The sequence below is a fragment of the Ammospiza nelsoni genome, chromosome 1, assembly GCF_027579445.1.
Source record: "Ammospiza nelsoni isolate bAmmNel1 chromosome 1, bAmmNel1.pri, whole genome shotgun sequence".
Classification (NCBI taxonomy): Eukaryota; Metazoa; Chordata; class Aves; order Passeriformes; family Passerellidae; genus Ammospiza; species Ammospiza nelsoni.
This window is the reverse complement of record NC_080633.1, coordinates 154963024-154986468: the sequence shown is the minus strand read 5'-3', so window position 1 is coordinate 154986468 and position 23445 is coordinate 154963024. Positions and strand designations below refer to the sequence as shown.

Genomic DNA, 23445 nt, shown 5'->3' with positions numbered 1-23445 from the left:
CCTCCAAAGCACGACCACCCACCAACTGAGCACCTCACAGAGAACCCCTAAAGCACAGCCACCCACCAGCCAAGCACCCCTCAAAGCATGGACAGCTCCCACCCAAGCACCCCCCCAGAGCACCTCTGGGGTCTCCCCCGCTGCAGACCTCAACCCCGGGGATTCCTCTGATGCAGATCCCAACCTGGAGCCTCCCCTGTTGCAGACCCCACTCTGGGAGTTCCCCCACTGCCCCCACCCCGGGGTTCCCCTGCTGCAGACCCCAACCCCGGAGGTTCCTCCACTACAGACCCCAACCCTGAGGTTCCCCCGCTGCCCCCCAACCCCATGGGGTTCCCCTGCTGTCCCCCAACCCCTGGGCTCCCCCATTGCCCCCCAACCCCTTGGGCTCCCCCGCTGCCCCCAACCCCAGGGGCTCCCCTGCTGCCCCCCAACCCCTGGGCTCCCCCATTGCCCCCCAATCCCAGGGGTTGCCCCGCTGCCCCCCCAACCCCTTGGGCTCCCCCGCTGCCCCCCAGCCCTCACCTGCCGCAGCGCCGCCTCCAGCCGGGCCTGCTTGGCCAGGGAGAGTTTGCAGACCAGGTCCCAGCGGGTGCTGAGCTCCTCCACCTGCCGCTGCAGCCACTGCGAGTCCACGCTGCTGCTGCCCCGCGTCAGGTCCCGCACTGAGCGCTTCAGCGTCTTGATGCAGCTGGCGCGCTTGCCCAGCTCCTTCTGGAAAACCTGGGGGGCGGCGGGACCGTGGGACGGGGACCCCGCTGCTGGGCAGGGGTGCCTTGCACCCCAAAACCTCGCAGCAGTGGCCATGGGGTTCCTCTGCGCCCCAAATTCTCGCAGCAGTGGGTACAGGGCTCCTGTGCACCCCAAAACCTCACGGCAGTGGGTGCGGGGCTCCTGTGCACCCCAAAACCTCGCAGCAGTGAGCATAGGGTTCCTGTGCAGTCCAAACCCTCTCAGCAATGGGAATGGGGCTCTCCTGCACCCCAAACCCTCACAGAAGCGGGCACAGGGCTCCTGTGGACCCCAAACCCTCACTGCAGTGGGAACAGGGTTACTCTGCGCCCTAAACCCTCACTGCAGTGGTCACAGGGTTTTCCTGCACCCCAAACCCTCACAGAGTTGCCTTGCACCCCAAACCCTCATAGAAGTGAGCACAGGGTTCCTGTGCACCCCCAAAATCACAAAAATGGGCATAGGGTTGCTGTGCACCCCAAACCCTAACAGAAAAGGGCACAGAGTTCTCCTGCACCCCAAACCCTCACAGCAGTGGGCACAGGGTTCTCCTGCACCCCAAACCCTCACAGGGCTCCCCTACATCCCAAACCCTCACAGAGTTCCCCAGCACCCCAAACCCTGACAGGGCTCCCGTGCACCCCAATCCCCACAGAAGTGGGAATAGGGTTCCTGGGCACCTCAAACCCTCACAGAGTTTTCCTGCACCCCAAACCCTCGCAGCAGTGAGCTCAGGGTTCCTGTACACCCTGAATCTTCACAGGGCTCTCCTGCACCCCAAACCCTCACAGTTCCTGTGCACCCCAAACCCTCACAGGGTTTCCCTGCCCCCCAACCCCTTCCCATCTCTGGGGCACACGGTGCTCCCATACCAGGTCGAGGGCACCCCAAACCGGGGTCACACTGAGGTCTCCCCAGCAGGCAGTGCCCCTTCCTGCCCCACAGCGAGGGTGGGCACAACCCGGGGGTCCCTGCAGACCCCTCCCCAGGGCCACCCACCTTGTGCTTGTCCATGAGGTCCCCGACCAGGTCGCGGTCCCCCCCGACGGGGGCATCCTCGCTGAGCTGCGGCTCGGCGCGGTACAGCCAGTCCATGAGCGCCTGCAGCGCGTCCGTGAACTTGCCCGAGAAGAGCAGGTTCTCCTCCAGCTTGTGCTGCCTGTGGGGCACAGGACACGCTCAGAACCCCAAAGAGGAACCCCAGAGGCACCACAGGGTCCTGGCAGGGCCATTATGGATTGGGTTGGATCCTGAGCAGGGTCTCCTCCAGCTTGTGCTGCCTGCCAGGGGCACAGGGCACGCTCAGAACCTGGGGGCACCCCAAAGAGGTGCTGGCATTGTCATTATGGACAGGGATGGATCCTGAGCGTGTTCTCCTCCAGCTTGTGCTGCCTGCCAGGGGCACAGGGCAGCGTGGGCACCTGAGGGCATCCTGTGGGGTCACCCCAGAGCCACTACAGGGTGGTGGCATTGTCATTATGGACAGGGATGGGTCCTGTGCAGGTTCTCCTCCAGCTTGTGCTGCCTGCCAGGGGCACAGGGCAGTGTGGGTGCCCCAAAGAGGAACCCCAGAACCACCACAGGGTCCTGGCAGGGCTATTATGGACTGGGCTGGATCCTGAACAGGTTCTCATCCAGCTTGTGCTGCCTGCGGGCACAGGGCAGTGTGGGCACCGCTGGGGTCACCACAGAGCCACCACACAGAGAGGGCAGGGCTGCTATGGGAATGGATGGGTCCTAAGCAGGTTCTCCTCCAGCTTGTGCTGCCTGCCAGGGGCACAGGGCAGTGTGGGCACCTGGGGGGGCACCCTAGAGCCACCACAGAGCTGGCAGGGCCGTTATGGACAAAGATGGGTCATGGTGGTGCCATTATGGACAGGGATGGGTCTTGAGCAGGTTCTCCTCCAGCTTTTGCTACCTGCGGGCACAGGGCACGCTCAGAACCCGAGGGCACCCCAAAGAGGAACCCCAGGGCTGCCACAGGGAGCTGGCAGTGCCATTATGGACTGGGACAGGTCCTGGTGGGACTGCTATGGACTGGGATGGGTCCTGGCAGCACCATAATGGACAGAGACAGGCCCTGGTGGCACCATTATGGACAGGAACAGGTCCTGGTGGTGTCATTAAGGACAGAGACAGGTCCTGGCAGTGCCATTATGGACTGGGTAAGTTCCTGGAGGTGCCATTATGGACTAGAACAGGTCCTGGCAGCGCCATTATGGACAGGAACAGGTCGTGGCTGTGTCCTTATGGACAGGGACAGGTCCTGGCAGTGCCATTATGGACAGGGATGGGCCCTGGTGGTGTCATTATGGAGAGGGACAGGTCCTGGCTGTGCCGTTATGGACTGGAACAGGTCCTGGCAGGGCTGTTATGGACAAGAACCGGTCCTGGAAGCACTATTATGGACAGGAACAGGTCGTGGCTGTGTCCTTATGGACACAGATTGGTCCTTGCAGTGCCATTTAGGACAGGGACAGGTCCTGGAAATGCCATTATGGACTGGAACAGGTCCTGGCGGTGCCATTATAGACAGGGACAGGTCCTGGCAGTGCCATTAAGGACAGGGACAGATCCTGGCAATGCCATTATGGACAGAGACAGGTCCTGGCGGTGCCATTATAGACAGGGACAGGTCCTGGCAGTGCCATTAAGGACAGGGACAGATCCTGGCAATGCCATTATGGACAGAGACAGGTCCTGGCGGTGCCATTATAGACAGGGACAGGTCCTGGCAGTGCCATTGTGGACATGGATGGGGCCCAGCTGCAGCCCAAGGGCAGAGCCCAGCAATGCTGGGAATAGGGTCCCAGAGGAGGATGCCCAGGGAGGAAGGGCAGTTCCACGTGCCCGCCTGGGACCCTCAGAGCGAGCAGAGAACAGATCGTGTCACAGCTGGGAGTGGATTTTGGAAAGGGGCCATGATGGCACCGGTCACCCTTAAGCTGTCATGGAAAACCAACAATCCTCTCTGGGTGAGTCAATGGCCCCTGGAGAAGAAGAAACTGAGTTCTCTCAAATCTGGTCAATGAACAATTACAGAAAGGCCACATCAAAGAAACCAACAGTCCCTCGCAGTGGCCACAGGGGTCCCCTGCACCCCAAACCCTCACAGCAGTGAGCACAGGGTTCCTATGCACCCCAAACCCTCACAGCAGTGGCCACAGGGGTCCCCTGCACCCCAAACCCTCACAGCAGTGAGCACAGGGTTTCCCTGCACCCCAAACCCTCACAGGGCTCCCCTGCACCCCAAACCCTCACAGCAGTGGGCACAGGGTTACCGGGCACCCCAAACCTTCACAAGGTTCCTCTGCACCCCAAACCCTCCCAGAAATGCTGTGGGCACCATTTCCATCCCTATTCCCATCCCATCCCCATCCCAACCCCTTCCCTGTCCCATCCCCATCCCACCTGCATCCCAACCCCTTCCCTATCCCAACCCCTTCCTTGTCCCATCCGAATCCCAGCCCCTTTCCCTATCCTATCCCCATCCCAACCCCTTCCCTCTCCCATCCCCATCCCACCTGCATCCCAACCCCTTCCCCGTTCCATCCCCATCCCAACCCATCCTACCCCACCCATACCTCACCCCCACCCCTCCGGCGCCGCCCCCACCTCTCCGCGGCGTGGCTGCACAGCGCGTCCCAGCGCTCCTTCAGTTCCCCCAGCAGCTCCTCCAGCGGCTGCAGGTCCTGGGGCAGCCGCGCCCCCTCCCGCAGCGCCCGCCCGCTCCGCAGCGTGGCCTCGTACACCGGGCGCTTGGCCCGCAGCACCTTCTGGAACGCCTGCAGGGGCACAGGCAGTGTGGGCACCCAGGGACATCCCAGAGCCACCACACAGAGTGGGCAGGGCTGGGTCCCCCAGCTGGAGGACACTCCCTGCTCCCTCGAGGGCTCTGGGGCGGTTGGGGTGCCCTACAAACCCAACACCCCTCAGCCCAGCGCTCCCCCAAGGTCTCCCAGCACTGCAGGATGGCCCTAGGGTGTTGTCCGAACCCCCTGGTGCTGGGTGTTCCCCCAAGGGCTGGGTCCCCCAGCTGGAGAAGGACACTCCCTGCTCCCCCAGGGGCTGTGGGGCAGTTGGGATGCCCTAAATGCCCAACATCCCTGGGCCCAGGACTCCCCCAGATGTGTGGGGGGACACTCCCTGCTCCCCCAAGGGCTCTGGGGTGGTTGGGGTGCCCTACAAACCCAACGCCTCTCAGCCCAACACTCCCCCAAGGTCTCCCAGCACTGCAGGATGGCCCTAGGGTGTTCCCTGACCCCCTTGGCACTGGGTGTTCCCCCGGGTGCTGGGTCCCCTGGCTGGAGAAGGACACTCCCTGCTCCCCCAGGGGCTGTGGGGTGGTTGGGATGCCCTAAATGCCCAACACCCCTCAGCCCAGCACTCCCCCAAGGTCTCCAAGCACTGCAGGATGGCCCTGGTGTCAGAGCTCAGCACATCCCTCTGGGTGTCCAGAGTTGCCGAGGACTCCGCCGGGGGCTCAGAGATCCTGGCACGTAGCCCACAACACCTGGGGATTTGATTTTGACCCCTGGAGCAAGTTGCCAACTTTGCATGAGGACCTGAAAGTCACACAGGTTTCAATGGTGTAATAATAAAATGATCACAGGGTGAAAATGTAGATTTTAGGATTTTTGGTATGGGGACAAGATAGAGGAATCTGGACATGTCCAGCCTTTTTCCTTCTTCTTGTTCTCCATTTTCTGCTGTGATGCTGGCACTTTGGGATCGGTTTAGAGTAGAAGCTCACTGTCTGACATAGGTGATGGGTATTGGGAATTAAGTGTAAATATGTTATATGTAGTTTGTAGTATAAAAGGATAACACCACCTCAGGGGCGGTCAGAGTGCCTGTGGCTGCCCTGCTGAGCAGATCTCGGCTGGGCAGAAAGAAAATTTTAGAGATAAGAATTAATAAACAACCTCAAGACTGAAAAGTGAAGAGTCCAGACTCGTTCTTCAGCCACGCAGGCCGAAGCAGAGACATCCTGTACATCTCAGGGCAGCAATTATCAAACATCTACCTGAGACCCTGGGGTATTGTCCAACCCCCCCAGGAGCTGGGAACCCCCCAGAAGCTCAGTTCTGCACCCCCCGTGCCGAGGAGCACGAGGGGCAGCCCCACCTTGTGCTCAGCCAGCTGGCACTTGATCTCCTCCTGGCTGGTGGCCACGTCCTGAGGCTCCTCCAGGCTCTGCTCCACCTCGTCCATCCAGTCCAGGAGCAGCCGCCGGGACTCGCTGAACTGCAGGGCAGGGCAGGGCTCAGGGGGCTGCAGGGGGCTCGGGGGGGATCCAGCAGCAAAGTGGATGTGAGGCCACCGAAACAGGAGCCATGAGGCCACACAAGGGAGTGACACGGCCTGGCCACCACCACGGGGCAAATCATGGACCAGGACAGCACAGTGACAGCACCAGAGCCATGGGGTCCCTTCCTGAGCCAGGACGGCACAGTGACAGCACCAGAGCCATCAGGTCCCCTCCTGGGCCAGCTCCCAACAGGACCCATGACATGGAATCAACAGTCCCGGGATGGTTTGGGCTGGAAGGATCTCAAAGCCCATCCAGTTCCACCCTCCTGCCATGGGCAGGGACACCTTTCACCGTCCCAGGCTGCTCCAAGCCCTGTCCAACCTGGCCTTGGACACTTCTGAGGATGGGGCAGACACAGCTTCTCCAGGAAACCTCCCTCAAGGGAAGAATTTCTTCCCAAGATCATGGGAAGAAATTATTGGGCCGGGACAGCACAGTGACAGCACCAGAGCCATCAGGTCCCCTCCTGGGCCAGCTCCCAGCAGGACCCATGACATGGAATCAACAGTCCCGGGATGGTTTGGGCTGGAAGGAACTCAAACCCATCCGGTTCCACCCCCTTGCCACACCTTCCACTAGCCCAGGTTGCTCCAAGCCCCATCCAACCTGGCCTTGGACACTTGAGGATGGGGCAGACACAGCTTCTCCTGGAAACCCCCCTCAAGGGAAGAACTTCTTCCCCATATCCCATCCATCCCTGCCCTCTGGCACCTTGTCCTGTCCCTCCAGGCCCGTGTCCCAAGGCAGCCAACGTGCAGAGCCCCCTCCCCAGCCCAGGCTGTGTCCCGGTACCTGCTTGCTGCGTTTCCGGGCCTCCTCCAGCACGGCTCCCCTCTCTGCTGCCCGCTGCAGGACCTTGCCCAGCCTTTCCCGGGCTGCCAGCACCAGGTTCTGGATGACGGCCCCGTCCTGTTTCCGACTGAAATCCTTGAGGCGCGCGGCCACGGCCTCCAGGCCGCCCAGCTTCTCCCCGTGCGCGTTCGCTTCCTTCACCAGGGCCTGCGGGGAGGGGGCAGCTCAGGGTGGGGGTCCTGGGGCGGGTGAGGAGCCCCCAGACACAGCCCGTGCCAGGAGGGGACACGGAGCACCAGGCACGGGCTGGGATGGGGCACAGAGTGTTGCAGTGTTATTTCAGGGTTTACCCCAGAACTTGGGTCCCTTCACTGATAATTGCCTGCCAGGTGTGTCAGTCACCTCTCCTTTTCCCTCCCAGCACTGTCTGTCAGTCCTGGAATTCCAGAAGGGCCTCGAGTGATTGGCAGATTCAAAGGATGCCCTCTACCCGTGGGGGCATTGGGCCATCCAGGTGTCCTTTGTCCCTTTGTCCCTCCCCTCCTGTCCCTGGTTGGTGGCTCCCTGCCCCTTCCCTGCCCCTCTCCCTGGGGTTCAAAGGAACAGCGCAGGCTCAGGGCGTTCTGTTGGAGGAGTTGCTGCATTCAGAGGCCTGTGGGCCAGAATGAAGCTCTGGATCCAAACCCTCCATCAGAACCGACTCCTTTCCTTCACCATGGCCTCAAAGCTTCTCCACAGAGGGAAACCTGAGGAGCAGCCCCTGTTATGGGGGGCAGCTCCATCCCAGCACCACCAGAGCTCCTGCAGCCCTGGACTTGTCCCCACGGGCCCAGCTGCAGCACCCAGCCAGCCAAAAGTGTCTGTGGGGTGAAACACCACACAGCCAGCCAGCCAATGGTGTCTGTGGGGTGAAACACCACACACCCAGGCAGCCAAAAGTGTCTGTGGGGTGAAACACCACACACCCAGCCAGCCCAAAGTGTCTGTGGGGTGAAACACCACACACCCAGAGCCAAAAGTGTCTGTGGGGTGAAACACCACACACCCCGCCAGCCAAAAGTGTCTGTGGGGTGAAACACCACACACCCCGCCAGCCAAAAGTGTCTGTGGGGTGAAACACCACAGTTGCCCCCATTAGGTTCAGCATCAAGGGCCAAGGCATGTCCCATCTGCAACACTGGTAAATTCCAGTAACAGAGCTTGCTCGCTCTGCTGTGGTGGGGACATGGTGCCCTGTTCTTCTAAAGTTCTTCCAAGTATTCTGATGTTTACATTTTTGTTTCTCATGTGCTTTTCATGTAAATAATGATTGTTTTGCATCCCGTTCTGGAGGAGGAGAGAATTGACGGGCTGTTGGTTTGACCAGTGCGGTTGGAGAGGCGACAATTCCATCCTCCAATCCCTGGTGACTTTTGGAATTCTATAAATATCAAGGTGCAGAAGTAAACACACCCTTTTTTGCCTCGGACATCTCAGTCTGTGAGCATCATTCATTTTGTGCCATATGGTGGCAGGGACACACGTGCCACTCGCCCTGGGCACCCCTGGGGCAGACCCCAGCCTCATGAACTGACCCCGAGGGTGTCTCTCTTGCCTTGTGTTCCTGGATCGTATTGCCACAGGGACACGTGCCACTCCTCCAGGCACCCCACAGGTGCCACACAGCACTCTTGGGGCAGACCCCTGCGCCACAAACCGTATTGCCACAGGGACAAGCGTGCCATTCACCCTGGGCACCCCTGGGGCAGACCCCAGCCCCAAAAACCGACCCGGAGGGCACCGCTCTTGCCTTTTTCTCCTGGATCATAGTGCCACAGGGACACGCGTGCCACTCGCCTTGGGCACCCTGCAGGTGCCACTTACCCCGGGCACCCCTGGGGCACACCCCAGCCCCACAAACTGGCCCCCAGGGCACCGCTCTTGCCATGTGCTCCTGGGTCGTGGTGCCACAGGGACACACATGCCACTTGCCCTGGGCACCCCTGAGGCAGACCGCTGCCCCACCAACCAGCTCTGAGGGCACCGCTCTTGCCTTGTGCTCCTGGATCTGCGCGGTGACGGTGTCCAGGACGAAGCTGGGGGGCGCAGGGGACCCCAGCAGCTCCTCGGCGTGGGCCACCCAGCGCAGCAGCTCCTGCGCCGAGCCGTGGAACTCGGTGCTGACCGTCAGCCCCTCGGCCAGGCGCTCCTGCGGGCATGGTGGGCACCGGTGGGCACGGCAGGCACTGCTGGGCACCGGCTGCCCTGCTCCTGACCCGGTCTGCTCAGGGGGAGCCCCCCGCGGGTCAGAGCCCCCCGCACACCTTCCTCTCCTGGGCCTCGGCCTGGACGCTGTCCCACTTCTGCTCCAGCAGGCGCAGGCTGTGTTCAGTGCTGCAGGGCCGGCCGGCGCGGCACGAGTCCAGCAGCCGCTGCAGCCGCTCCCGCAGCCCCCGGTAGGAACCGGCCCGCGCCTCCAGCTCCCGGCACAGCTCCTGCCGGGATAGCGGAGTCAGCACCGGGACAGCGGGACAGTGGCGTCAACAGAGGGACAGTGGGATAGTGCGGAAGCGGCATCAGCGGCGGGACAAAGGGCAGGGGGAGGAAGGGACAGGGAGTGGGATGGGGATGGAGATGTGGATGGGGCAGGCAGGGTGACGGGTAAAGGGTTGGAGATGGGCACGGGGCAGGCAGGGTGACGGGTACAGGGATGGAGATGGGCACGGGGCAGGCAGGGTGACGGGTACAGGGATGGAGATGGGCACGGGGGTGGTGTTGGGAACAGGAGCAGGAATGGGAATGGGGATGGGAATGGGAACAGAGATGGGGATGTGGAGGGGTCAGGTAAAGTATACAGGGGACAGAGATGGGGATGGGAACGGGGAGGGATCAGGTAAAGCAGACAGGGAACAAGGATGGGGATGGGAACAAGGCTGGGAATAGGGATGGGAACGGGGATAGGGATTGGAATGGGGTTGGGAACAAGGATGGGGATGGGAACAGGGATGGGAATGGGAGTGGGGCTGGGAACAGGGCTGGGGACAGGGGATGGGGATGGGAATGGAAACAGGGGTGGGGATGAGAATGGGGCAGGCAGGGTGATGGGTACAGGGATGGGGATGGGAACAGGGATGGGAATGGGGCTGGGGACAGGGATGGGGATGTGGATGGGGCAGGCAGGGTGACGGGTATAGGGATGTGGATGGGAATGGGGCTGGAGACAGGGATGGGGATGGGAACGGGGCTGACAACAGGGATGGGAACAGGGATGGTGTTGGGAACAGGGATGGGGATGAGAATGGGAACAGGGGTGGGGATGAGAATGGGGCAGGCAGGGTGATAGGTACAGGGATGGAGCTGGGAACAGAGATGGCAATGGGAATGGTGTTGGGAACGGGAATGGGGATGGGAATGGGAATGGGGATGGGGACAGGGATGGGAATGGGAATGGGGATGGGGCAGGCAGGGTGACAGGTACAGGGATGGAGATGGGAATGGGAATGAGGCTGGGGATGGGAACAGGGATGGGGATGAAAGGGGGCACAAGGATGGGGATGGGAATGGGGCTGGGAACAGGGATGGGGATGGGAACAGGGATGAAAATGGGGATGGGGATGGGAAGAGGCATAGGAACAGGGATGGGAACAGGCATGGGGATGTGGAGGGGTTAGGTAAAGCAGACAGGGGACAGGGATGGGAACAGAGGACGGGGACAAGGGAGACAGCCACACTGAACAGGGAGAGGGGATGAAGAGAGGAATGTGGACAGGGACAGGAACAGGTTCAGGACAAGGACAAAGTTGGCTCCTGCTCTGAGCTGGAGCAGCTGAGGGAGGGGCACCAGGCTCTGCCTGGCTGAGGGGAGGAGGCAGCAGAGAAGGATCCTGGCCCAGCAGTGTGGAGAAGGGTGGACCTGGGTCACACATCCCCCCAGGAGACCAACAGACTGCAGGGGCCGGTCCTCCATCAGGGCCCAGGCTGCCTCTGGCTCTCACCAGGTGTGCGTTCAGCTTCTCTTTGGTGGCATCCGGGTGGCCCCAGGCCGGCTTGGAGCAGAAGAGCTGCAGCTCCACCTGCTCCAGCCACTGCAGCAACTCCGTGATCTCCAGCGTGATGTCCTGCACCTGGGGGCGAGGCGGGGCTCAGGCTGTAGCCTGTTTCAGTCATCCCGCTTCTTTCCCCAGGTATGCCAATACCCTCTCCCTTCCCCTCCCTTGCCCCTGCTGAGCGCTGTCCATCAATCCTGGCATTCCAGAAAGGGTATCATGTGATTGGTGAAGTTCAAAAGATGCCACTCAACCCTGGGAGACATTGGGCCATCCAGGTGTCATTTGTCCCCTGAGAATTCCCCCCCCTTACCTGGATGGTGGGATCCCTACCCCTTCCCTCCCCCTCTCCCTGGGGTTAAAAGGAACAGCAACCACGCGGTTCATTGGTTCTGTTGGAGCTGTTGCTGGATTCAGAGGCCTGTGTGCCAGGAATAAAGCTCTGGATCAAAATCCTCCAGCAGAACCAACTCATTTTCCTTCACCTCGCTTAAAGCCTTTCCACCAGAGGTAAACCTGAGCTCCTGCATGTCTGGACTTGTCCCAAGCACCCACCTGCAGCATCCAGCTTAGCCAAAGGTGTCTCTGAGGTGAAACCACCACAGCTGCCATCTCTGGTCAAGCAGCAAGGGCCAGACCAGCCCAGGCCCGTTCCATCCGCTATATCGGTATTTAATCCCAATATATTGGCGCCCAACGTGGGGCACCGCAGCTGTACCTGGCTGAGGTTGTTCTCCAGCTCCAGCTGCCGGCTCTCGGTCTCACTGCGCACCAGCTCCCAGTGCTGCTCCAGCTGCTGCAGGCTGCGCTGCAGCCCCTCCACGCTCTCACCCAGGCTGGAGAGCAGCAGCCCCTGCCCGGCCTCGGTCACCGACTGCACCGTGCGGGCGTGCGACATCACATCGGTGCGCAGCACCTGGGGAGGGACCAGTGGGGTCACGGTGTGGGGCAGCGGTAGGGACACTCCATTTCTAAAGCCCTTGGCCCCAGAACAGATCTGCTGCCCCCAGCACCACTGGGAAGGAGATGGTGGGGTCAAGGCTGGGACAGGGGCAGGGACACCCACACCAGCATTCCTAAAGCCCCTAAAACCCCTAAACCCATGAGGGCCACCCACACCCCACATTCCTAAAGCCTCTGGCCCCAAGACACCGCTGCTGCCCCCCGCACTGCTGGGGAGGAAGCGGCGGGGTCACGGCTGGGGCTGGACAGGGGCACCCACACCCCCATTCCTAAAGCCCCTCAGTCTGAAACTGCTGCCCCCAGCCTTGCTGGGGAGGGAGCGGTGGGGTCACAGCTGGGACAGGGGCCCCCACACCCTGCATTCCTAAATCCCCTAAACCCGGCAAGGACACCCACACCCTGCATTCCTAAATCCTGTGGCCCCAAGACAGCTCTGCTGCCCCCAGCACGACTGGGGAGGGAATGGCGGGGTCACGGCTGGGGCCGGGCAGGGACAGCCCCATTTCTAAAGCCCCTAAACCCGGCATGGACACCCACACCCCACATTCCTAAAGCCCCTGGCCCTGAGACAGCTCTGCTGTCCCCAGCACTGCTGCCACTGGGGAGGGAGCAGCAGGGTTATGGCTGGGACAGGGGCACCCACACCCCCATTTCTAAAGCCTCCGAGACACCTCTGCTGCCCCAGCACCGCTGCCACTGGGCAGGGAGCAGCAGGGTTATGGCTGGGGCCGGGCAGGGACACCCACACCCCCATTCCTAAAGCTCCTCACCCCAAAACACCTCTGCTGCCTCCAGCATCTGGGGAGGGAGCAGCGGGGTTACCGCTGGGACGGGGCACCCACACCCTGCATTACTAAAGCCCCTGACACACCTCTGCTGCCCCCAGCACCACTGGGGAGGGAGTGGCAGAGTGACGGCTGGGACAGGGACACCCACACCCGCATTCCTAAAGCCCCTGGCCCCGAGACACCTCTGCTGCCCCCAACACTGCTGCCACTGGGGAGGGAGTGGCAGGGTCACAGCTGGGACAGAGAGACAGGGGCACCCCACACCCCCATTCCTAAAGCCCCTAAACCTGGTAGTCACACCCACACCTGCATTCCTAAAGCCCCTCGCCCCAAAACAGCTCTGCTGCCCCCAGCACTGCTGCCACCGCAGCCCTGGGGTGAGACAGTGCCACGCTGGGCAGGGATGGCACCCATGGGTGCCTCCAGGCTGGTGCCAGGGTGATAAGCAGGGCCGAGGCACAGGATTTGCCAATTCGTGGCAGCAGAGCAGCAGGGATAGGGGCAGAGGGGACGGGGCAGAGAGGACAGGGGCAGCAGGACAGGGGCAGCGGGACAGGGGCAGCGGGACAGGGGCAGAGGAGACAGAGGCAAATGAGACAGGGGCAAAAGGGACAGGTACCCCTTTCACGGCCTCCCTGGAGCAGGGACAGCCTGGGCCTCGCAGCCTCGCCCATGTCAGGCACGTAAGGAGCATGCCCGGGCACAGGGCTGTGGCACGGGGCCGGCCCTGGGACAGCTCATTCCTCCCGTGCTGTCACCGAGGGAGGGGACGCGTCCTGTGCTGCAGCCTGCCCGGCCCAGCTGCTGCTGCATCCGAGGGGGGGGGGGGGGGCAGGCAGCGCCCTGGGGCCAGGACACCCAGCCTGGGGTGCCATTACAGCCAGGACACCCAGCCCGGGGGTGTCACCAGGGTCAAGACACCCACCCTGACCAGGACACATACCCTGGAGTGCCACCAAAGCCAGGACACCCATCCTGGCCAGGACACCCACCCTGGGGTGCCACCATGGCCAGGACATTCAACCTGGTGGTGCCAGCACAGCCAGAACACCCAACCTGGGAGTGCCACCACGACCAAGACGCCCACCCTGGGGGTGCCACCACAGCCAGGACACACACCCAGGGGGTGCCACCATGACCGGGACACTCACTCTGACCAGGACACCCACCCTGGGGTACAACCACAGCCAGGACACCCATCCTGACCAGGACACCCACCCTGGCGGTGCCACCACGGCCAGGGCACACACTCTGATGTGTTATCATGACCAGGACCCCCAGGACACCCACCCTGACCAGGACACCCACCCTGGGGGCGGCACCACATCCAGGACCCCCAGGACCCCCACGCCAGCAGTGTGACCATGGCTGTGCTCGTGTGTCCCCCGGCCCCGGTGCAGGCTCACCTTGTGCTTGGCCAGCTCGATCTCGCAGCTCTGCAGGTCGGGCCGCAGGGGTGCAGGGCCGCGTAGCTGCTCCCCGGTGCGGCTCAGCCACTGCAGCAGCTCGGCCAGCTGCGTGTGGAACTGCCCCAGCCCCAGCAGGGCTGCCTCCAGCTGGTGCTGCGGGAGGGAAACGTGGGGTCAGGGGAGGGAAGGGCAGCCCACACGGCCCTGGGTGCCCACAGAGCTTCTGGCACACACCCGGTGCCCACACAGTGCCCACCTGGCCCTGAGAACACACACAGTGCCCATATAGCCCTAGAGAGCCACCCAGTGCCCAACCAGTGCCCACCTGGCTCTGAGCACCCACCCAGTGCCCACAGAACACCCGGCACACACCCAGTGCTCACCCAGTGTCCACATGGCCCTGGGCACCCACAGAACACCTGGCACATACCCAGCGCCCACCTGGCCCTGGGCACCCACCCAGTGCCCACAGAACACCCGGCACACACACAGTGCTCACCCAGTGTCCACATGGCCCTGGGCACCCACAGAGCACCCAGCACACATCCAGTGCCCGCCTGGCTCTGAGCACCCATCCAGTGCCCACCCACTGCTCACCCACTGCCCACACGGTCCTGGGCACCCATCCTGTGCCCATACAGCCCTGAACACCCACTGAGTGCCCACCCAGTCCCCACGGAGCACCCATCACACACCCAGTGCCCATATGGCCCTGGAGAGCCACCCAGTGCCCACAGAGCACCTGGCACCCATCCAGTGCTCACCCAGTGCCCACAGAGCACCCACACGACCCTGGGCAACCAACCAGTGCCCACCTAGCGCCCAGCCAGTGCCCACTCATCCCTGGGCACCCACCCAGTGCCCACCTGGCCCTGGGCAGCCACCCAGTGCCCAACCAGTGCCCACACAGCCCTGGGCACCCAACCAGTGCCCACACAGTGCTCAATCAGTGCGCACTTGACCCTAGGCATCCGCCCAGTGCCCACCCAGCCATGGGCACCCACCCAGCACCCACCCAGTGCCCACTTGCAGCCCCCCACGCTGACCCAGCCCCGTGCCCCCCAGCACCCACAGGACATGCCCAGCCAGCACATTCACAGCATCCCCCTGTCCTGCCAGTCCTGCCTTGTGCCCCCTGTGCCCCCTGCCCACCTGTCTGCTGACAATCTCCTCCTCCAGGTGGTCCCAGCGCTGGCGGAAGTCGCAGAGTGTGGCCGGGGGGTCCCCCTGCCCTGTGCCCCCCTGGTGCCGCAGGCTCTCCACGTCCACCTTGCACTGGTACAGCTCCCGCTTGAACTCCTGGCAGGTGGCACCGGTTGGTGACAGGGTCAGCCCGACCCCAGGGCACCACACACATGGCACAGCACAGGCTCCGGGCCCTGAGCTGCTCCTCTGGGGGTGCCCAAGCACCTCAGGGACTCATGGGGGCCACCCTAGGCAGGACTTGGCCACCCTGTGCACTGGGGCCTGGGCACTGTCCAAGGTGCCATCCCAATCCATCCAACCTCTGCCTGGAGCACCCGCTGCCCTCCCTGCCCCTGCCAACCCCCAGGGATCAGGGCATGATGTGGCACGGCATGGCACAGCATAGCCCAGCATGGTTTGGCGTGGCACAGCACAGTTTAGTGTGGCACAGCATGGTTTGGAATGGCACAGTGCGACCCGGTGTGGCACAGCACAGTTTAGTGCAGCACAGCATGGCCCAGGGCAGCACAGCACATTTTGGCATGGCACGGCATGGCCCGGTGTGGTGCGGCACAGTTTGGCGCAGCACAGCATGGCCTGGCATGGCACAGCACGGCCAAGCTTGGCACAGAACAGTTTAGTGTGGCACAGCATGGCCCAGCACGATTTGGTGTGGCACAGCATGGTCAAGCGTGGCACAGCACTGTCTGGCACAGCACAGCCTGGCTCGGCACAGCATGGTGTGGCACAGCACAGCCCAGCTTGGCCCAGCATGGTTTGGCATGGCACAGCACAGCCCAGCATGGCACAGCACAGCCCGGCACGGCATGGTTTAGTGCAGCACAGAACAATTTGGCATGGCACAGCACTGTTTAGCATGGCACAGTACAGTTTGGCATGACACAGTACGGTTTGGCACAGCACAGCTCAGTGTGGCACAGCACCGTTTGGCACAGCACAGCCCAGCCAGGAGTGGCACAGCACAGTTTGGCACAGCCCAGCCCAGCCCGGCACAGAACATCTCATCACCTTGAGCTCGGCCAGCTGCTGCTGCACCATGTCCAGGTCGCCGCCCACCAGGAACTCCTCGGCGATGCGCAGCTCGGCCGCGTCCAGCCACTCCAGCAGCCGCTGGGGACAGGGAACACGCGGGGTTGGGGACCCGTGGTGACCCCACGGTCCCTCAGACCCCTGAGTGGGGACAGGAGGGTGACACTGCCACCTCCATGGGGGATCTGCCCCCAAACCCACCTGCATGGTGTCCTGGTAGCTGAGGGCGGCCTGGAGCTGCTCCTCGAGGCGCCCGTTCCGCTCCGTCCACACCCGGCTCAGGCTGTGCCAGGAGGAGTAGAGCTGCGCCGGGCACGGGGGTCAGTGCGGGCACAGTGGGGCCGGGCACGGGGGGACAGTGTGGACAGGGCACGGGGGTCAGTGGTGCCACAGCGGGGCCGGAGCACAGGGGGCACAGGGTGGACAGGGCACAGGGGTCAGTGGTGCCAACCCAGGGACAGGGCACAGGGGGACAGTGTGGACAGGGCACAGGGGTCAGTGGTGCCACAGCAGGGCTGGGGCACAGGGGGACGGGACATGGGGGACAGGGTGGACAGGGCACAGGGGTCAGTGGTGCCACAGCAGGGCTGGGGCACAGGGGGACGGGACATGGGGGACAGGGCGGACAGGGCACAGGGGTCAGTGGTGCCACAGCAGGGCTGGGGCACAGGGGGCACAGGGTGGACAGGGCACAGGGGTCAGTGGTGCCAACCCAGGGACAGGGCACAGGGGGACAGTGGGACAGGGCACGGAGGTCAGTGGTGCCACAGCGGGGCCGGAGCACAGGGGGACGGGACATGGGGGACAGGGTGGACAGGGCACAGGGGTCAGTGGGGGCACAACAGGGCCAGGGCACGGGGGCACAGGGTGGACAAGGCACGAGGGTCAGTGGTGCCACAGCTTGGCCAGGGCACAGGGAGACAGGATGTGGGGTCAGCATGGACAGGGCACAGGGGTCAGTGGTGCCACAGTGGGGTCAGGGAGCGGGGGGACAGCATGGACAGGGCACAGGGGTCAGCGGTGCCACAGGGGGGCCGGGGCATGGGGGACAGGGTGGACAGGGCATGGGGGGTCAGTGGTGCCACAGTGGGGCTGGGATGCCGGGGGACAGGATGTGGGGGACAGGGTGGACAGGGCACAGGGAGACAGAGTGGACAGGGCACAGTGGTCAGTGTTGACACAGTGGGGCTGGGGCACGGGGGGGCCAGATGTGGAGGACAAGGTGGACAGGGCACAGGGGTCAGCAGTGCCTCGGGGGGACAGGGTATAGGCGTCACAAGGGCCAAGGGCACAGGGGCGGCACAGGGGTGGCACCACATGGACATCTAGGTCTGGAGACACCACAAGAGTGCCGGGGCACAGGAGCTGTGTGGGGGTCAGTGGGGAGCACTGTGGGGGTCAGTGGAACTGCTGGGCATCGGGGACACGCCACCCCCACAAGCAGCATCCTCACACCCCCAGGATGTCCCTCCCTGAACCCAGCCCCAAGGACACTCACATCGTCCAAGCTCTTGGTGACATCAGGTTTGTCGGGGTCCCCACAGGATGCCATCAGCTCCACGCCCAGGCTGCCCAGCGTGTCCAGCTCGCCCTGCAGCGCGTCAATGTCCTCCCGCAGAGCCTGCGCAGGGCACAGGGCTGCTCAGGGCTGCCCACACCAGGGACTGCCCAGGGCATTGCCCACACCAGGGACTGCCCAGGGCACTGCCCACCCCAAAGGCTGGCCAGGGCACTGCCCACACCAGGGGCTGCCCATGTCATGGCACTGCCCAGCAAGCCCCCACCCAGCCATACCTGCATGGTGCGCAGCCGCGTGCGGATGGCCTCGGGCTCACCACCAGCCTCCTCTAGGCCCAGCACGAGCTGCTGGGTGTCACTGAGCGCCACAGCCAGCTCAGACAGGCCATGCCAGAAGCGCTCAGCCAGTGCCAGCAGCTCCCGAAGCCACCGCTCCCGCTCCTGGCAGCGGCCGTGCAGGCAGCCCCACAGTGACAGCAGCTGCTCGGTGCGCTCCTGGATCCCTACAGGGCACAGCGGGTCAGGGATCAGGGTGCCGCGAGGGCCCCAGCACCCACACAGGCCCTGACAGGGACACGGATCTCCTGCCGGCCATGCCGTGCCTATCCCTCCATGCCGGTACCTCTGTCCGCAGCGTCGGAGCTGACCGCCTGCACGGTGGCCAGCAGCTCCTCGCCTTGTGCTCGGATCCCCTCCAGGGCCACCCCGAGCTTCTCCAGCTCGCCCAGGGCCAGGCTGTTCTCCCGGATCTGCTCCCTCAGATGGGCCGCATCGCCACGGATGGGGGGCTGGCTCTGCAGCCGGCTCTGCAGCCGCTCCAGGCACTCCAGCAGCAGGTCCATGCGCTCTGACAGCTGCGGACCAGCCCAGTGACTCGAAGGTATGGCCCCGGGGATGCGCCCCACCAGGGCAGCGGTGGGCATACCTGGCTGTATCGCGGCAGGGCATCCTCCAGCAGAGTCGCCGCCTGGCGCACACGTTCGCGGATGTGGCCATATTGCTCCTCCAGCTCCTGCCAGCGCCGCTGGAACGGGGCTCCCTGCTCGGGGCTCAGGTCCAGCAGCTGCGCTGACACGCGCTGCAGCTTCCCCACCAGCGGCCGGTGCTCGGCGATGGCCTCCCGCAGGCTCTGGCAGCGGGGAAGAGCCGTGGGGGCGCATTGGGGTGGGATGTGCCCCATATGATTCGCCCCACAGGGATGTGCTGCTGCACCCGGTGCTGCTCCCAGAGGGCTCCTGCTCACTGGGTGTCCCAGCCCAATGGTGCCCATGGCGGTGCCACCCCCATCCCATCACTGCTCCCACCTGCGGAGTGGCCAAGCGAGTCCCTTTTGCCCCTGCCCACACCTGCAGCAGTGCCTGCTGCTCCTTGAAGGCCTCGTAGCTGATGGCGTTGGGCGAGGGCTGCACACCCAGGGCCTGCGTCTCCTCCAGCCAGGGCAGAAGCTCCTCGAGGGCCTCAGAGAACTGGGTGAGCAGGGACTGGGCGTGCTCCAGCTGCACGGCACAGGCGCCGCTGCGCAGGGACAGCTGCTCCGTGCGCTCCCGCAGCGCCTGCACCGACGGCTGTGGAGACAGGGAGTTACCACACAGGGCACAGCCATCCCTGGGCGCTGGTAATGTCCCCTGGCACCCTCGCAGCTCACCTGAAGGCGCTGCTGCAGGGGCTCAGGGCAGCAGCGCAGCAGCGGCTCCGAGAAGCCCAGCAGACGCTCAATGAGGCCCCGGCAGTGCAGGATCTCGGCAGAGAGCAGCTGGAATGGAGCCACAGGTGGATGCCAGGTCCTGGCAGGGATGGTGATGCCAAGCCCAGTGCCCCCTGTACCCCTGGGCACTGCTGCAGACCCACCTTCTGCTCGGAGAGCTGCGAGCGGAGAGCCTCAGCATCCAGCTGCACCCGGCCAATCTCCTCCAGCCGCTCACCCAGCCCGGCCACACGGCTGAGCTGGGACTCCAGGACCTGCTCAAACTGCAGCGGAGGGGCAGACGTCAGCCAGGGAGGGTGTGAATGCACCAGGACTGACGTTGGGAATGGTGAGGGGCTCGGGGAGCCCAGTGTGCCAAACCTTCTCCCTGTCACTGGCAGTGACCGAGGGCTCCTGGCCATCCTGCTGGCTCTCCTGCTCGCCCAGCTCCTTCTCCATGCGGCTCAGCCACAGTGCCAGGTCCTCAGGGGCCGTGCCCAGGCGAGACGAGGCCTCCAGGGTCTGCCCCAGCCGGTGAGCAGTGTCAGCGCTGCTCTGGCCCACGATGAGGTAGCGCATCCTCAGTGACTCCATCTTCTCCTGCGTCAGCTGGGCCTCCTCCCCTGTGGCACCGCAACACCGCCATCAGTGCCACTGTGACACTGCCATCAGTGCCACCACACTGGCATCAGTGCCACCACACTGGCATCCTTGGACATGGAACTGGCCACACCGACAGCTTCCAGCCACTTGGCAATCACTCTGTCCTGACCTTTTCCCTCTCCTACCCCTGCTCCTCCTGCTCCCACATCCAGCTCTGGCCCCTCATCTCGCTGCCAGCAAGATCCACCTCACCACTGAACCCTGTCCCACCTCGACACTGAACCCTGTCCCACCCCAGCTCTGACCCAAGTTCTCTACCCTGTCCCCTCTGCATCCCCTGAGGTGCTATTGCCCCTCACACCACAGCACAGCTTCTGGTGGTGATCAGCACACCCCAAAGACCCCCAGTGCCCGGGGCCCCCTTGCTGGCCTGGGCTGCCTCTGTCTGTTCTCGTCCCATCCCAAGTCCCTGTGGCCACCACTCCCAGCCATTGCCACTCGCCTGTCACCAGCTCCAGGACGCGCTGCCCGCACTCCAGGGCTCCATCCAGCTCCCCCAGCCGCCCGCGGATCTCCTCACAGAGGGCCTGTAGCAGTGACCAGTGATGACACAGGTGCCCGTGCCCACCCTGTGCCCACCCCGCGCCCAACCTGTGCCCACCTGGGTCTGCTGGTGGGCGTCCTGCACGCGGCCCACACAGCCATCAGCACGCCAGAGCTGGGCCAGCTGCCTCTCTGTGGCACCCAGCCACTCCTGGAAGGCATCCACAGCCTCCTGGAAGCCCTGGGCTGCCGGCAGGATCCGCTCCAGGCAGCCATACCTGCACCAGGAGGGCTGGTGAGGTAGGCAGTGACAGTGTCCGGGCCAGCAAAGCCCCCTCTCCCCATCACCAGCATGTCCATGCCCTGTGCTGCCCTGAAGTGAGGGACACAGCAACGCCAATGTCCCCACAGAGGGGAACAGTGTCCCACAGAGGGACCAGGGGGAAGGGCTGTGTAACAAACTGTCCATGCAGCCCTGGAGCCGCTACTCCTGCGCAGCCCCAGCACATGTGATGGGGACAGTCCCTCCATCATGGTGGCCCCAGTGCCAGCGGGGCAGAGCACAGGGACATCAGGGTGTCACAGAGACCCCGTGTGGGGGACACCAGAGGGCAGAGCCTGTGCCGGCAGGACGTGGATGCCAGCCCAGTGATGAGGACCTGGCCCCTGACCCACCTGGCTTCAGCCTCCTGCATCAGCTTGTCCCACCTCTCCCCGAGGCTGAAGAGGCCGGTGCTGCCCTCGGGTGCCGTCAGTCTGTCCTGCAGGACAAGCTCCACACGTGGCCTCCGCTCCTCCAGCAGGCGCTTCAGGAGCTGCAGGGACAGGGGACACCGTGCTGGGGACTCCTGTGCACCCCTCGAACCCCAGCACAGCACTAGGCTGGAACCCAGGGAGATGCAGGAACCGGGGACACTGTGCTGGGCACTCCTGTGCACCCCTCCCAACCCAGCACAGCCCTGGGCTGAAGCCCTGGCCCCCTAATCCCCGCATGGACACGCGTGGGCGGGACACGCCGGCTGACCTTCTGCTCCTCCAGCTGCGCCTTCACCACCTTGGCCTCCGCCGACGGTGGCTTCTGGTTGCTCACCAGCTCCTCCATGTCTGCCACCCAGGCCAGCAGCCGCTCCAGCGTCTCCTGGCCCCTCTCTGCTGCCTCCTCTGGGACGGGCACAGCCCGTGAGGACACCTGTGGGGAGAGGTGGCTGAGCTGCCCGTGTGGGCACGTGGAGGGCAGCCATGGGGCTGGGCAGCAGCCCCCACACCGTGCACTCTCTCCGAGGTGATACTGGTGACAGTGGGACCCTGTCCAGCCCGTGGGGTCCTCCCTGAAATCCCTCACAGGGCTCCCCAAAGCAGGGGCTGCACACCTGGTGCCGTTTGGAACCCTCCAGATGCATGGCCCCTCCAGCCAGAGCTGAGGGAAGGGAGCTCCCTGTCCTCCAGCACCAGGCTGGGTGCCCAGCACGAGCGGTGCCACCAGCCCTGCCTACACCAGGGCACAGACAGCAAGTCCACACGAGCCCAAGGCCAGGAGAAAACCCCGCTGGAGGGCAGCGCTGTGGCACAGAGCCTGGCACAGCGTCCTCCCAGCAAGGCTCTCTGTCCGTCGGTCACCTCGGTGCCCTCCGTGTGTCCAGCAGCAGCAGCGAGCTCCCCCACGCATTCCGTCAGCACGGTGACCGTGCGGGTGACCACGGGCTCGCCACCCTTGTCACCTGCCGGGTACTCGGTCACCTCCACGATCTCCGTCACGATGGTCTCGGTCACCTCCGTCACCTCGGTCACCTCCCGGGTGGTGACGGGCTTCCAGGACCAGGTGCTGCGGGGAGCGCCGGCCCGGGGGGGGGTCCAGGTCGCGCCCCCCACCTGCCCCCGCACTGCAGCCGCACCCCCGTTCTGCACGGCCACCTCGGACTGGCTGCGCCTCAGCACCGGGCTGCCCGGCCGGCTCCGGGCGACACCGGGCCCCGGGCTCCAGCCATTCTCCACCGGCACCGCCGCCTTCTCCAGCAGCACCGGCCAGGCCTCCGCGACGCCTCCTGCGGGTGGCTGCCCCGCGTCCAGCCCCGGCTCCCGCAGGAGCTCCTCCGGCCGCCGGCTCTTCTCGCCCAGGCAGCTGGGCCGGCTCACCGAGTTCCCCATGGCGCGGGCGCCGGGCCCCCGCCTCAAATCCCGGCCTGCAACGAGCCAGGGGTGCGCGTTACCGGGACCACCGCGGGACCCGCAGGTGCCGCCGGGCTGCGCTCGGCTCGACCCCTCACTCCACGGCGCTGCCTGACCTCACCCTCCGGTCTTGAGGGTCCCCCAGCAAAGGGCTGTCAAGAGCCAGCGTACCGGGACAGGCAGAGGGGACACGGCTGGAGGGAAGGGACCCCGAGGCGGTGCCCAGCGTGCCCGTCCCACGCGTCTGGGCAGGGGACGCGGCAGTGGCAGCAGGGGAGAGGCAGATGCTCCCGCCCGGCATCGCCCCGCGCCGTTGGATTAACGAGGAGCAGCCAGAGAGGAGCATCTGCCCGGGGAACGGGGTTGGGGGCACCGAGCGGGGACGGGCAGGTGGCCTCCCCAGCCTGCGAGCCCTGCCGCAGCCATAAATCCCCGGCGTGACCCGGCAGGACCCTCCCCCGGCAGCCCCCCCGCCGCAGCCGCAGTGCTGCTGCCCCCGGCCCTGGGCACACGCCCCTGTGCACGTGTGTACACACAAACACACGTGTGCAAACGCACGCACACTCATCACAAGCGTGTGCAAACACACGCACATAACACACACGTGTGCAAAGAAACACGCACACACCACACGTATGCAAACACACGCACACACTCACCACACACACTCACT

The 23445-nt window shown here is 64.3% G+C and overlaps 2 protein-coding genes across 2 annotated transcripts in view; one reads left to right on the top strand and one right to left on the bottom strand.

Annotated features, from left to right (window-relative positions):
- Positions 1-23445, top strand: part of LOC132078984 (NAD(P)(+)--arginine ADP-ribosyltransferase 2-like) — a 348971-nt gene that overhangs the window by 190277 nt on the left and 135249 nt on the right. The window lies entirely within an intron of this gene.
- The window catches only part of LOC132077188 (microtubule-actin cross-linking factor 1, isoforms 6/7-like), a 40904-nt gene that overhangs the window by 10189 nt on the left and 7270 nt on the right, over positions 1-23445 (bottom strand). Inside the window, exons 4-28 of the mRNA XM_059478739.1 lie at positions 21631-21795; positions 21282-21421; positions 20725-20884; positions 20566-20650; positions 19842-20083; positions 19625-19744; positions 19422-19529; positions 19081-19341; positions 18702-18905; positions 18399-18630; positions 18053-18279; positions 17757-17879; positions 16460-16561; positions 16238-16339; positions 15176-15322; positions 14021-14176; positions 11582-11779; positions 10813-10941; positions 9142-9312; positions 8871-9026; positions 6839-7045; positions 5860-5979; positions 4348-4517; positions 1732-1891; positions 526-723 (exon numbers count right to left, since the gene is read on the bottom strand). Of these exons, the coding sequence (XP_059334722.1) occupies positions 526-723; positions 1732-1891; positions 4348-4517; positions 5860-5979; positions 6839-7045; positions 8871-9026; positions 9142-9312; positions 10813-10941; positions 11582-11779; positions 14021-14176; positions 15176-15322; positions 16238-16339; positions 16460-16561; positions 17757-17879; positions 18053-18279; positions 18399-18630; positions 18702-18905; positions 19081-19341; positions 19422-19529; positions 19625-19744; positions 19842-20083; positions 20566-20650; positions 20725-20884; positions 21282-21421; positions 21631-21795 (4083 nt within the window). The remainder of the gene's footprint in view (positions 1-525; positions 724-1731; positions 1892-4347; positions 4518-5859; positions 5980-6838; positions 7046-8870; positions 9027-9141; positions 9313-10812; positions 10942-11581; positions 11780-14020; positions 14177-15175; positions 15323-16237; positions 16340-16459; positions 16562-17756; positions 17880-18052; positions 18280-18398; positions 18631-18701; positions 18906-19080; positions 19342-19421; positions 19530-19624; positions 19745-19841; positions 20084-20565; positions 20651-20724; positions 20885-21281; positions 21422-21630; positions 21796-23445) is intronic.